The following is a 13,924-nucleotide window of genomic DNA, read 5'->3' on the forward strand; positions in this document are numbered from 1 at the left end:
CCATTTGAACCATTTTTGATTAAAAATATGTTAGTTCTGCCACAGTTGGCCGCCTGTCCTGTTTCACCGGTCTGCCCACCCTACGACGTCCGACATGTGTAATGAGGGGTGGCCTCCCAGCCCACGAAGTCAGGACGTGGTTCCACGTTTGTTTCGCCACGTGTTGAAGACGCTCTCCACAGCACTCCTAAACACCCGACAAGTCGTGCAGTTTCCGAAATGCTCGTGTCAAGCCTCCGGCCCATCACGATCTGCTCTCATACATCGTGCGCAATCCCCATTCTACATATGGACGGTAGGCTCACTGATACTGAATGTGCCGTGCGTGTGTCTCACTAAAAGTCATTCCTCGCCAGGGGACTTATCGCCTCGGCGGGTTTATATCGATAGAAGGTCGGTGGTAATAATGTTCTGGCTGGTCAGTGTACTTATCATAGGTAATGATGAAATACACTACTGGTCATTACAATTGCTACACCAAGAAGAAATGCAGACGATAAACGGGTATTCATTGGACAAATATATTATACTAGAACTGAAATGTGATTACATTTTTACGCAGTTTGGGTGCATAGGTCCTGAGAAATCAGTACCCAGAACAAGCACCTCTGACCGTATTAACGGCCTTGATACGCCTGGGCATTGCATCAAACAGAGCTTGGATGGCGTGTACAGGTACAGCTGCTCATGCAGCTTCAACACGATACCACAGTTCATCAAGAGTAGTTAAAAAAAATGGCTCTGAGCACTATGCGAGTTAACTACTGTGGTCATCAGTCCCCTAGAACTTAGAACTACTTAAACCTAACTAACCTATGGACATTACACACATCCATGCCCGAGGCAGGATTCGAACCTGCGACCGTAGCAGTCGCGCGGTTCCGGACTGCGCGCCTAGAACTCAAGAGTAGTGACTGGCGTATTGTGACGAGCCAGTTGCTCGGCCACCATTGACCAGACGTTTTCAGTTGGTGAGAGATCTGGAGAATGTGCTGGCCAGGGCAGCAGTCGAACATTTTCTGTATCCAGAAAGGCCCATACAGGTCCTGCAACATGCGGCCGTGCGTTATCCTGCTGAAATGTAGAGTTTCGCAGGGATCGAATGAAGGGTAGAGCCACCGGTTGTAACACATCTGAAAAGTAACGTCCACTGTTCAAAGTGCCGTCAATGCGAACAAGAGGTGACCAGGACGTGTAACCAATGGCACCCCATACTACCACGCCGGGTGATACCCCAGTATGGCGATGACTTAAGACACGCTTCTAATGTGCGTTCACCGCGATGTCGCCAAACACGGATGCGACCATCATGATGCTGTATACATAACCTGGATTCATGCGAAAGAAAGACGTTTTGCTATTCGTGCACCCAGGTTCGTCGTTGAGTACACAATCGATAAAACAGGCGCTCTTGTCTGTGATGCAGCGTCAAGGGTAACCGCAGCCATTGTCTCCGAGCTGATAGTCCATGCAGCTGCAAACGTCGGCGAACTGTTCGTGCAGATGGTTGTTGTCCTGCAAACGTCTCCATCTGTTGACTCAGGGATCGAGACGTGGCTGCACGATCCGTTACAGCCATGCGGACAAGATGTCTGTCATCTCGACTGCTAGTGATGCGAGGCCGTTGCGATCCAGCATTTCGTTCCGTATTAGCCTCCTGAACCCACCGATTTCATATTCTGCTGTCATTGGATATCGACCAACGCGAGCAGCAATGTCGCGATACGATAAACCGCAATTGTGTTAGGCTGCAATCCGACCTTTATCAAAGTCGGAAACGTGATGGTACGGATTTCTCCTACTTACACGAGGGATCACAACAACGTTTCACCAGGCAACGCCGGTCAACTGCTGTTTGTGTATGAGAAATCGGTTGGAAAGTTTCCTCACGTCAGCACGTTGTAGGTGTCGCCACCGGCGCAACGTTGTGTGAATGCTCTGAAAAGCTAATCATTAGCGTATCACAGCATCTTCTTCGTGGTGTAGCAATTTTAATGGCCAGTAGTGTATATTATGAATTATTCTATCATTAATCTACTCATCAATGGAAAATCATATTGCCCATTATAGCTGTGATGCCTTGTGACTATCAGTAGATATCATTATAGAAGAACAACAACTAACATTTCATTTTATTACTGACACTACAGTATTATCTAAATTTATGTTGGTGATCATTACATGTTATTCACACAAATTGAAGGTTGCAGATTCAACTAAATAGCTAGATATCACAATTTCAAGCAACTAAAATAAGAATCATCATACAGAAAATTTTGTAGTGAAAGTGAACCAGGAAGCTTGTTTTATTGGCAGAACACTCAGAAGTCGAATCAGATCCACTAAAGAGACTGCTTACACGACGTTTGTCCGACATCTGCTGGAGTACTGCTGTGCGGTTTGGGATCCTTACCAGACAGGATGGATGGATGGCTGACATCGAAAAAGATCAAAGAAGGACAGATCGTTTTGTACTAGCGCGAAATTGGGAAGAGAATGTCACGGTTAATATACACGAGCTCGAGTAGCAATGGTTAAAAGAGAGGCGTTTTCGTTTCTGCGAGATATTGTCAGAAAAGTTGAATCACCGCCTTTCTCCGAATGCGAAAATGTTTTGTTGACTCTCGCTTACATATAAAGAAACGATCTTCGTAATAAAACAAGAAAAGCAGAGCCTGTACGGAAATACATAGGTGTTCTTTTTCCCACAGGTCATTCGAGAGTGGAACTGATTTTTGTTTCATTAACTACACTTTTTTCAACCTAACAGAATGTGAACATCAGTTATCGGACATAAAATTCCTACAGTAGTAAGACACAATTCTCCAAAAAAATTCGGAAAATTCTCCTAACATTGTAAGATCTCAGACCGCTTTATTATTTTTAAGTTAATATATATAACTGCTGGCAGATTCAATGCTTAGTATAAAAAGTTTAATGATCGTAAAAGAACTGTTTCCAGTATTCCTGGTAGCAATATTTTGAGTTCTGTTTGAACTTCAAACAACAAAAGTGCAAATGATACATTTAAAATATTCAAACATTTTTAAGTCATGGCTATAACTATGTGCAGTTATTGTCTAATTGTCCAGATGTTGAGTCTACAGTTTTCTAATCTCATGTCACTAAATGGCACCGTTGTCTTTGCCTGTGGTATGTTGCAGGGCCATCACATCAGTCCACTTTTCGATGTTGCAATGTGAAGACCACTGTATCACTCACTGTTTGCACCATAGAACAACAGAAGTCTGTAATCAGAGAAGGGGGCGCGCGGGGGCAGAAGGGAGCGCGGGGGCAGAAGGGAGCGCGGGGGCAGAAGGGAGCGCGGGGGCAGAAGGGAGCGCGGGGGCAGAAGGGAGCGCGGGGGCAGAAGGGAGTGCGGGGGCGTGTGGGGGCAGAAGGGAGTGGGGGGTGCGTGGGGGCAGAAGGGAGTGGGGGGTGCGTGGGGGCAGAAGGGAGTGGGGGCGCACGGGGGCAGTAATTCATAGCTTCATTGAAGACTTTCAGTACAATATGGGAACAATCTTTTATCACAGCAAAGTGTTTACCAGTGGACTGCATAGGTCAAATGTGGTCAAACGAGCTTGAAGAGTATAGAAAGTGCAGAGCAGCCATAACTAATACCAATACTAAACGAGTCAGTGCCACGATTCTGAATAGCGGACGAGCGATCCCTAATAGTGTGACATATTATATATACAGATTCTGCATGGTTCTGCATATGTAATCGTGCATAACAGGCTCAACTATCACCCAGTCTGGCGACATGGACTCCAAAACAACCCTATGAAGCGCACAATGTAACCTTGTGAAAAGCTATCAGCACTCAGTGCACCGTCATGCTAACGAAGATGAGATGTTTCTGAAACGAGTTATCACTGGAAATGGGTGCACTTGAAGAGGGCCATCTATTCAGCTCTGATCAACAGGTAAAAGAAGCTGTGCATGTGTGTCTTGCTATCCAATCAGGTCTCCCCCCCCCCTCTCCCAGTGGGTCTCGGAAAGAATGTGCAATGGAGGATCGGAGGATCATGTACAAGTAGGGTGACGAGCTATAAGAAACTATAAAAATTCGTTGCAGATAGTTAGTGACTTACCCTCATAGATAACATCCTTCTACTTTTAATTACTAACTGCATGAAAATGCGAGTATTCACAAATTAAAATTTGATACAAGAACACCGAATAACAACTCGAAATAATACCTTTTAATTTCTAGATACTGAACAGTATTATCTATCTGTGTAACTATCTTTTCAAAGTAGGGGTTTCACACATCCATCAAATTTTAATTTACTTTCTTGCAATTCGTACCTGATAGGATAAATAAATTATTTTCATAAAAATTGTGATTTGATAAAAAGATACGTAGTGTAGGAGTAAATACAAACTGCACTGCCCATGTGTGTGTACTTTTATTACTGTAAATAAGTCCATTTACTAACTGAAGAGCGTGTCATTGCTGGACAATTAGTAACCTTGTAATGTACTGTGCTTAACAGCAGTCGAGAGTCTTCTACCTTCAAAGACGAATTTTTCTATTTTATTTATCACCTCATCCTCTCCACCTGTCTGTGTCCATCGCCTACTGCACCCTCTCTCTTTCCATGTCGTCCTCTATCTGTCTCAGCTTTCCCCAAACCATGCCCATGCCCAAGCCCATGCCCATGCCCAAGCCCAAGCCCATGTGTAGCCCCTGCAAAATAGATTCAGAAAGCAGGCTGATACTACGCAACATATCTGTCATGCAGTGTAGCCTACATGTCAGGGGGCTGGAGAGCCAACTCTTGCCCCTGATTTGCACGCCATCCTGCAAACCCGTCTATAAGGTAGTTGGTACTATTCCCACATGCTACATCTGTAGTGCATGATAGACTATATGGCAGGGACTGGAAAAAAGTTTGTACCCATATCTCTGCTCGTATTGGAGCTAGGAGGTTGTGACCCTGTGACAAATTCGGCTGCAACCCATCTAGGGGTTTGGGAGGATCCCGCCCCCCCATCTCTCTCTCTCTCTCTCTCTCTCTCTCTCTCATCCCCCCACCACTGCTCCCTTTGTATGTGTAACAGACTGTGTTGTACTACTTTAGGAAGACCCCCAAATTCTCTAAGAATGATTAAAGAAGAAGAGGTCCAGTTTGTAAGGTCTCCCATCATTAGTTTGATTTTTATTTGCAAGAAAAAGACAAGAGATTTTACTGTAGTTTTCTCATTTGTAGACGCTGAAGACAGCCAATGTGCGGCTGAACCAGTTAGGATTATAATAATTTTTCTGAAACTGGCAGTTAAAGAACGTGCGTGTGCATTGCGTACTGACCTGGGCGTGGGCGTGCGGCCGCGGAGGTTGTTCCTGGAGGCGACGGCGGTAGGAACTGGCGGCTTCTTCCTTGTATTAGGCGGCAGATCCCTCGGGCGTAGGTTCCGCACTGGGACGGCGGGAGACGCCGGGACCAGCTGGTGCCGCCGAGGCGGCGGCTGCTGCTGCTGCTTCTGCTTCTTCGCGGTGTCCTGACTGCCGCCAGCCGGCTTGCTGCGCACTGGCTGGACACCACCTCGCGTCAGACTCGCGATCACCCGTTTCCTGCACAAATCGTGACCAATCGTCTGATTAACGTCTCTATTCACCGCCTCCCATATATCGAACACAATGTACACTGCTAGGCACTGGCAAGGATAGCGAACAACCAAGTATTACCTGCTGTTTCAATACAGTATACTAGCAAGAATACATTAATGAATGTGTAGGTTATTTGGGAGAATACTGCACACAAAATGTTGCTCATAGATCTGCAACAACGTATCTCGGCAATGAGTCGAACTGAGCCCCAACAGCAGATATGCGTCTTCAGCCCTACAGCAGAGTTCATCAATCTTAATGGCTGTCGAGCTCTGGTGTGCGAGACTCTCCTGATGCTATCAATGTATGAAACATCTGGAGGATGTACCGCCCAGGTCAACAGTCGAATAACCTCTGTAACCAATTACGTCAGAGGAGCACGGATAACAATGCGGTCTTGCGTTATCTTTCTGAAAGGTAAGGTCTCAGAACACTGGAAAATAAGGCACAGCCACAAGCCCAAAGTAGTCTATGCAAACAAGAGGTGATCCTGTTGTGTACCCAATGGCACCACATTCCATCACGCCTAGTATTGGGTCCACATGGCGATGACAAATGGAATCTAGTGAAGTGCCATCTCGTCTGACTATCCAACACTGTTACGGCCATTGTGATGCTGGACGCTGAACCAGTTTTGTCTGAAGAGGCGACAAGGGTCCACCAAGCGTCCAGTGTTATTGCTGGACGTAGAATTGTCGGGGAGTTGCTATCTGCTACTGCGTCAAGGGAAACCACAACCCATGACCGTATTTCTAACAGTTTATGGTGCTCTGGGAGTCGTCGCACTGCCCATGTGTGTGCTTTTCTTGGTGTAAAGAACTGCATTCACTAACTCAGGGGCATGATGTAGCTGGACGATCCCGCACAGGTTTTGCGAACAATACATTTGTCCTCCTAGGCGGTACACACGTGGAGCCATATTAGCATGGCAGACATAGCATCTTGACCAATGCGATAATCTCAACCACCGTCCTGCAGCTGTCGAAATCAACCAGGTGCAAGTAGACGTTTCTACTCTTTAGGCGATGCATAACACTAACTTCTCATAAAATCAACCAACAAGATTCCAATGCAGTTTCTGAATGAGAAACCCACTGCAGAATATTTCCTTCCATACAGAACGGTGGTGACGATTCGCCTATCTACTATATGCAAATGCGCTGAAATGCCAATCATTTCCATATCGAAGTAGTTGTAAGTACTACTGCTGCCACTTTCACGTTAGCTGCGTGGCGGCTTCATGATACTGTAATTTTAACTATGTAATCGCAGAAATTATATAAAATCATTAATACAGCATCAACAATAAGAAACTGACATCGTAGTCGAGTACATCAACTCTGAAGTGCTGCTGCATGCAAGATAGGCGTGCTGTCAACACCTTGCGTCATCTGTACGTAACAAACGCGTGCACATGTTGAAACTACAGCAGCAATTGGCAATGTGAGATGGAGTGAAAATGGTGGGGTAACCATTTTTCTCGGGTGGGCCAACACATGACTTACCAGACGGACAGCGACAGGGGAAATCGCAGATTTAGCAAGCCGAACTCGGAGGTAAAATATCGAGTCTCGTGGTTCTCGTAGATAGGATCAGTATCTACAAGGGCTACCCAAGGACAAGGGCTACAACTCGAGGGAGTACCAGCAGTCACGTGATCTCATCCCAAAAAGGTGAGACGGAGATGCCGTACCATAGTAATTAAGGTATTGTGTGGACTTTTTCCAAATACTGGGCTTGATCGCTCGTTTGGTGAATCATTAAAGGTGGCCTTGAGGAACTATGTAAGTGCCAGAGAGATATATATATTAGGGGGGGAGAGAGAGAGAGAGAGAGAGAGAGAGAGAGAGAGAGAGAGAGAGAGAGAGAGAGAGAGTGTAAGAAGAAGCTACAGGATGAAAACTGGTGTCCCTACGCAGCATAGTTCTATCTAAATACAGTAAAACTGTGTCTGCCTCCTCCGCATCCGTAAGTAACCCAGTGAATGCTAGTGTAGTCCTCTTGCGTACTCTATGTTGATTGGACGTTCGACACTTTATCTCCATCCTACAGCATCCTGCAGCACACTGCAGGTAAGTTTTAGGGCTTTCCGGTTAAAAGGAACAGAGATCGTAAACCTTTTAAGTATTTATCCCCGAAGAGATCTCTGCATGACGCGAAAGGCGTAGGCACGTCAGCAGGCCGTTAGGTCGTGGAGGGGGTGTCTTAAGAGCTGTTAGCTGCCAGTGGAATGCGCACAGGAGAGCAAACATCAAGGCGCGCGACTCCGTAATATATAGTCACTGACCTTATATGCTGTGCAATTCGTCAGCGTTATCCTGTTTTTCTCTATATACTGTACTCCTGTGAAACACCTTCGCTTGGAAGTAGTCATGTTTTAATCGCAAACTGAAAGCATGTTACCTCACATGTTGTCAACACTACACCCTCGACTGAAACAATTGTAAGTTCAAGGGACTTAACAAGCATTTCGAATAACGGATTTCGATTTAACGCGAGTTTGATTAAGATGAAATCAGGAAAAAGTGGAACCAGAGTGTACCTAGTTTCAATAACATACTAATTTCTTCACGAAGGCAGAAATTAATAACTAGAACTCAGAATAAAGTTTTACCAGTTTCATTATTTTTTATTTTAATATTTCAATCGAAATGCACACACTATTTCAATCGAAATGCACACACTATATTCCGCGAATATGTAGGAAAACTGCACTTTCATTAATTTTACCATGCTAAACATTCGGTGTGTACAAAATGGGAGTGCTTACGACAAATCGTCTTAAAAACGAGATTTTGTCTTTATGAATTTAGTGCGCCATTCCCCCACTTGCTGCAAACCCTTCAGTGCCCGAACTAACAGCAAATTACTGAAGCTGTTTTTTCAGGTACATAACCTCCGACATATGTGTTTGACCTCCACGTTAACTAGGCCATTGAAATAAGCGTTCTTCAAGAGGAGGAGACTCAGTTAGCCGGTCCTCTTTGTCCCTCCCTCCTTATGATACATTTCAGCAGTCTTACCGTTCAGCTTCGTGATTGTGGACAGCGTGGATGACTGAATCCCGAAACCTTCCGCTGCATCCCGTTTTTTCACCACCAGGGGTTCAATAACTCGTTTCTTTTCTTCGGAAGTCTAACGCATTTACTTCTTTCAAGTCATTTTTACAACTTATTTATGAACTGTGGTAAGTTATGCGTTCGTGAGCAAAAGGAGTGCCACAAAGAGTTGAATGACGAAACAATTATCTGAACAACTGACGCAATAATTCGAATTACCGAATGTTGTCCGCTGACTCTACGCTGCGACCTGCCACAGTAGTGGCTTCGACAAAACACACAGGATTTCTTCGATTTATGGAGGTTATGTTAACGAACTTGACGAGCAGTTCGATTTATTGCGAAATTCGATTTATTGAAGTTGGTGTAAGCAAGAGTCGCCTGTAAAAATATGGGTTTGCCTTAACGCATATTTACACAGTCATAGCTGTATTTCGTTTACTCTGTTGCATTCACTTGACTCGTTCGTCCTCTGCGACTGCACCCAAGCCGCCAATAATCGAAAGAACATCCAGCCATACTTTTATTTGGCACAGGCGTATTTCTAAAGAAATCCCTACGAATTGCGAACGATGTTGCTCAAAGACTCCATAAGCTTCTGTAATATTTCCTTAGAGACTGAACTACAATTTTTTCGATACAATTTTTTTTTCCTAAAAACCAGAACAACTTTCGGCATACTGTCTTGCGAAATGCCATTTAGTCAACATGCCACCATCATTCGTACTTTAAGTTGGCAAAAGGGCGAAATGCGCTGTATAATTTGCTTCGAATAAGGTCGGCGAATTGCCAGATATCTAACACGGAACATATTAAAAATGGTCCAATATACGTTTAATAACAAGCCACGAAGTACCACATGTGTCAAATACACAAACCTGGACCCAGAACGTCGGCTGCAGCCAGTGAGAATTTTGTTTACCAGTGATTCAAACGCCATTGGGACTGAAGGGACACTACTGGCGACACGTCACGCTCGATTGTTGATGAGCGTAACGACGAACACCGAACAAGTGCTGACGAGTGTTTGTACAAAACGTGATTTCCTTTATGACTGAGAACACCACATAGCTCGACGATGCATGATCCTATTGTAGGTAGTATACCGCAGTTTACCTCCAACCTTTTAACTGCATTACCCATTCAGTTAAAAGGGGCAAATTAACTAAAGAGGAAGACTAACATGGATGCAGCTTGGCATTTTTCCCATAACAAATCATTGACAATGATGAAAGAAGCGGCGATGAATGGAAAATTCTTAGCATCGAGTGAGGTTTGGAAACTGGACTTTTAGCCTGACACCCATTTAGCCACTGCAGCACACCCCGGATTGATGTAAAAAAATGGTTCAAATGGCTCTGAGCACTATGGGACTCAACATCTGAGGTCATCAGTCCCCTAGAACTTAGAACTACTTAAACCTAACTAACCTAAGGACATTACACACATCCATGCCCGAGGCAGGATTCGAACCTGCGACCGTAGCAGTCGCGCAGGATGTCGACAGAATCAGTGATTAGCAAGAGCAGGATTAACGCCGCTACACACAAAGAGCTGGGTGATTGGATAAAAGAAGAGCATGCGGATGGAATATAATAATAATAATAATAATAATAATTCATTTTGCCTTTTCCCCGGTCCTAATGTTTGTTCAGTATTGATTCACTCGCACTTGGGAACCTTATTCGCTCTTCGGCCCATCTTGTTTTCGTCCTGCCTGTAATTCTGTCCGAGGAACATGTCGCAACATCGCATTTAGAGTTATATGTTATCCTGCTGCAAATCTTTAATTCCGATATCATGCGTTTTATTATATAATGGGGTGAATATTTTAACGTACCTTTACACTCGCGTGTGTCACAGACTGACATCATGTCCACTTTTGTATGTCTAGAATGAAAATGGAAAGCTATGTCTTGTAGTGGGACGCGAAATTGAAGCGTCACCCATCCACCAGTGTCAGCCCAGTTTGCAGGTGAATATAAGTTTAATTTAGTGTTTTGTTTATGTATTTTGTAATATTTGTAATGGTTGTGAATTATCTAAAGTTTTGTATTTATTTTATGTTTCATGTACGGAGAAGGCGGCGCAACGAACGGGGACAGCATCTTCAAAGCTATACGTCGCGGGTCGACAGCCGAAGAGCAACAGAAGATCCTGAAACCGAGTTGTTGCGTCGTGCTTCTAAAAAGTGAAAAAATTAGAATTTGTAATGTTTCTACAACAATGACGTCATAGAAAGTTTACTCATGTTGTAAATGTTCAGTCCTATCTTGTCAAGGCTCATGTTCACGTCTATATGTAGTATATATGAAGATAATAAACTAGTGTATACTACAAAAGTTTAAATACGTGTTCTGAGAATTTATTTATGAAGAATTATATTAAGGAAGAAGTATTACTGATTTATTTGACAAGATTATTAGTTTTTGACAACGTTCATCGCGAGTTTGAGTCTTAAAAGTTTATTCAATGTGGTTTTAATATTTATTAAAGCAGGTAACTTGCATTAATATAATTTCTGAGAAGAAACAAACAACATCTAAAATGAAAAAAAGTTTGCGCAAACCAATTGGATTGAGTGACGTAATTCTGCGCATACGACTCAAATGATGATGTTTTAATTACAGTTTCGTTCAAGAACCATTCAGAGACAACTTTAAAAATATTTTAAATAATTTTGAAGTGGTTTGTAACTGACGTAGGTGACGAAGTCTGCACATGGTCATATGTCAAAAGAAAATCATTTATACAAACCTTACGTCGTTACACTACAGTCTCTAGACTCTGGGGAGACACACTGTCTTCCAGCACCTGAAGTTACACCCTTCAGCATTCGGGCAAAATGGACATGTGCTCCGAAGAGACTTCTACAGCTATCTTATGTTATTTATAGACCAAACAGGTACACCATAAAATGACCAGTTTCCAACACACGCTAGACATTTTCTACTAATCCAATTTATTAGGGCACTAAAGTATATAGAGGTGAACATTTAAAACTTGCACCTCTTATTTCCTAAACGGTTCAACATACCGATAGGACGTTTATATAGGTGATAGTATGCAGAAATGCGCATAATTCTGTTGCAAATTTAATCCTCTTAGCTCTTATCACCTTAAATACTGAAGAAAATTGTTTTTTAAATGGAATGATGTTTGTAGTCCTTGAAAATCCGAATACAGCGATATAACGCACGTTGAAGTTGGCTTTAAATGTTCGCAAAAAATTCGAAAAATGTTATGAAGCAAAAAGGCAACGCAGCCGAAATGGCTACAGAGGTGTAAACTCCGCCCAGTAGAGCTGTCATGGCAAGCTCTCGGTTTATATGCAGGAAGAACATAGCTCTACGCTGCTAACCCCCTAAAACGTATTTCTTCTTGGCCCTACTTTATTCATCCAGCTACGAGACCAAACCTAGTCTGAGATATCTACTTGGCAGCGTTTGCAGCCCAATACACGATCCTAGTCGGTTTTTCTTCCAATTTTAGCTAAAACGTATTTCTTCTTGGCCCTACTTTATTCATCCAGCTACGAGACCAAACCTAGTCTGAGATATCTACTTGGCAGCGTTTGCAGCCCAATACACGATCCTAGTCGGTTTTTCTTCCAATTTTAGCTCATTCCTCGAATATTTTGCGGAAAGTTTCAACGCGAACATTAACGTGCGTTGTACCACTATTCTCGTCTTTCCAAGAGATATAGTCTGTCGTTATGAAGTATCTTATTGTTTTCTTTTTCAAACATACTTGCTTAAATATATTGGTTAATACGAGAATTTGTAGTATTTTTTATTCTTGTTTTTAGCCCAAAGACTAGTCTGTGGGAGTTCTTCACGTGACTATATCCTGTGAAAGTCTTTATCTTTGCATAGTTTACATCTACATCTATACTCTGCAAACCACCTAGAGGTGCATGGCAGAGGGTACGTCCCACTGTACCAGTTATTAGGGTCTCTTCCCGTTCCAGTCACGTATGGAGCGCGGGAAGAGAGATTGATTGAATGCTTCTGTGCGTGCATTAATCATTATCATCTCAGCCTCACGATCCCTTTGTGAGAGATACGTAGGGGATTGTACTATATTCCAAGAATCATCATTTAAAGACTGTTCTTGAAACTTTGTTAATAGACTTTCTCGGGATAGTTTAGGTCTATCTTCAGGAGTCTGGTAGTTGAGATCCTTCAGTATCCTTCAGTATCTGTTACACTCTCCCACGGATTAAACAAACCTGTGACAATTCGTGCTGCCCTTATATGTAAACGTTTAATGTTCCCTGTTAGTCCTATTTGGTACGGGCCGCACGAGTGACTTGTAAGCAATCTCCTTTGTAGACTGACTGTATTCTACTAATAAACTGAAGTCCGCCACCTGCTTTACTCACGACTGAACCTTCGTGATAATTCCATTTCACATCCATACGAAGTCTTAAACCCAGAAATTTGTATGAGTTGGCCGATTCCAACAGCGACTCATTGATATTATAGTCACATGATACTACGGTTTTTAGTTTTGTGTTCCTGTTACCTACAACCCCCATAACCGTATGAATCTACTTATATTGCACTCAAGCCCTGGTCACGCTATACAGTTTTAACCTCAGACACGTCTTCCTTCAATTGCTAATTACGATGTCTGTATGCCTCAGGATGTATCCCTTTGACCGATTGCTTCTTTTTAGTTAAGTTGTGCCACAATTTTTTTCCCCAGTTTGTTCAGTACTTCCTCACAAACCCTGTCGCTCCTACAAACGTGCTCTCTGCATTCCGTGCTGCGGTTTTTTTTTGTTATGGCTGTACTGTTCGCCAAACGCTCATACCTGTGCTGAGAGACGGCGTTGTGACCATACTTATTATCCGATTTTTCGGAAACTATTGGGCGAAACAATTAGATTTTTGTATATCTTCCAGTCTGATATCATCACTCGATAAAGAACTGAATTTATTTTCATTATCTGCCATACATTCTGCGCTGCATCAAATTAAGTAAAACATTGCACGAAATTTTAAAGAGTTTGCAAAGGTAAATACGAATTGCGAATGGTTGATTTTAGCTCATACCTTGCAGGATACGAAATATAGAAAAAAATACCGAAATTTTATCTAAAACTGAGAGCAGAGCGACGTCACATTTCGTTTACGACTTATTGGGTTTTACATCGGATAGGCGGTGGCGCGTGACGCGCCCATTCACGTCTCTGCGCATCGCGAATCACGGGGTCCTAACAATCGTCATATTCCATGAACGA

At 43.2% G+C, this 13,924-nt stretch overlaps 1 protein-coding gene across 2 annotated transcripts in view; it reads right to left on the reverse strand.

The window, feature by feature from the left end:
• The window catches only part of LOC124546000 (cytospin-A), a 947,875-nt gene that overhangs the window by 226,565 nt on the left and 707,386 nt on the right, over nt 1-13,924 (reverse strand). For both annotated transcript variants that reach the window (XM_047124972.1, XM_047124971.1), the window contains exon 3: nt 5,318-5,581. In XM_047124972.1, the coding sequence (XP_046980928.1) occupies nt 5,318-5,581 (264 nt within the window). The remainder of the gene's footprint in view (nt 1-5,317; nt 5,582-13,924) is intronic.

The sequence above is a fragment of the Schistocerca americana genome, chromosome 8 (genome assembly GCF_021461395.2).
Source record: "Schistocerca americana isolate TAMUIC-IGC-003095 chromosome 8, iqSchAmer2.1, whole genome shotgun sequence".
NCBI classification, from domain to species: Eukaryota; Metazoa; Arthropoda; class Insecta; order Orthoptera; family Acrididae; genus Schistocerca; species Schistocerca americana.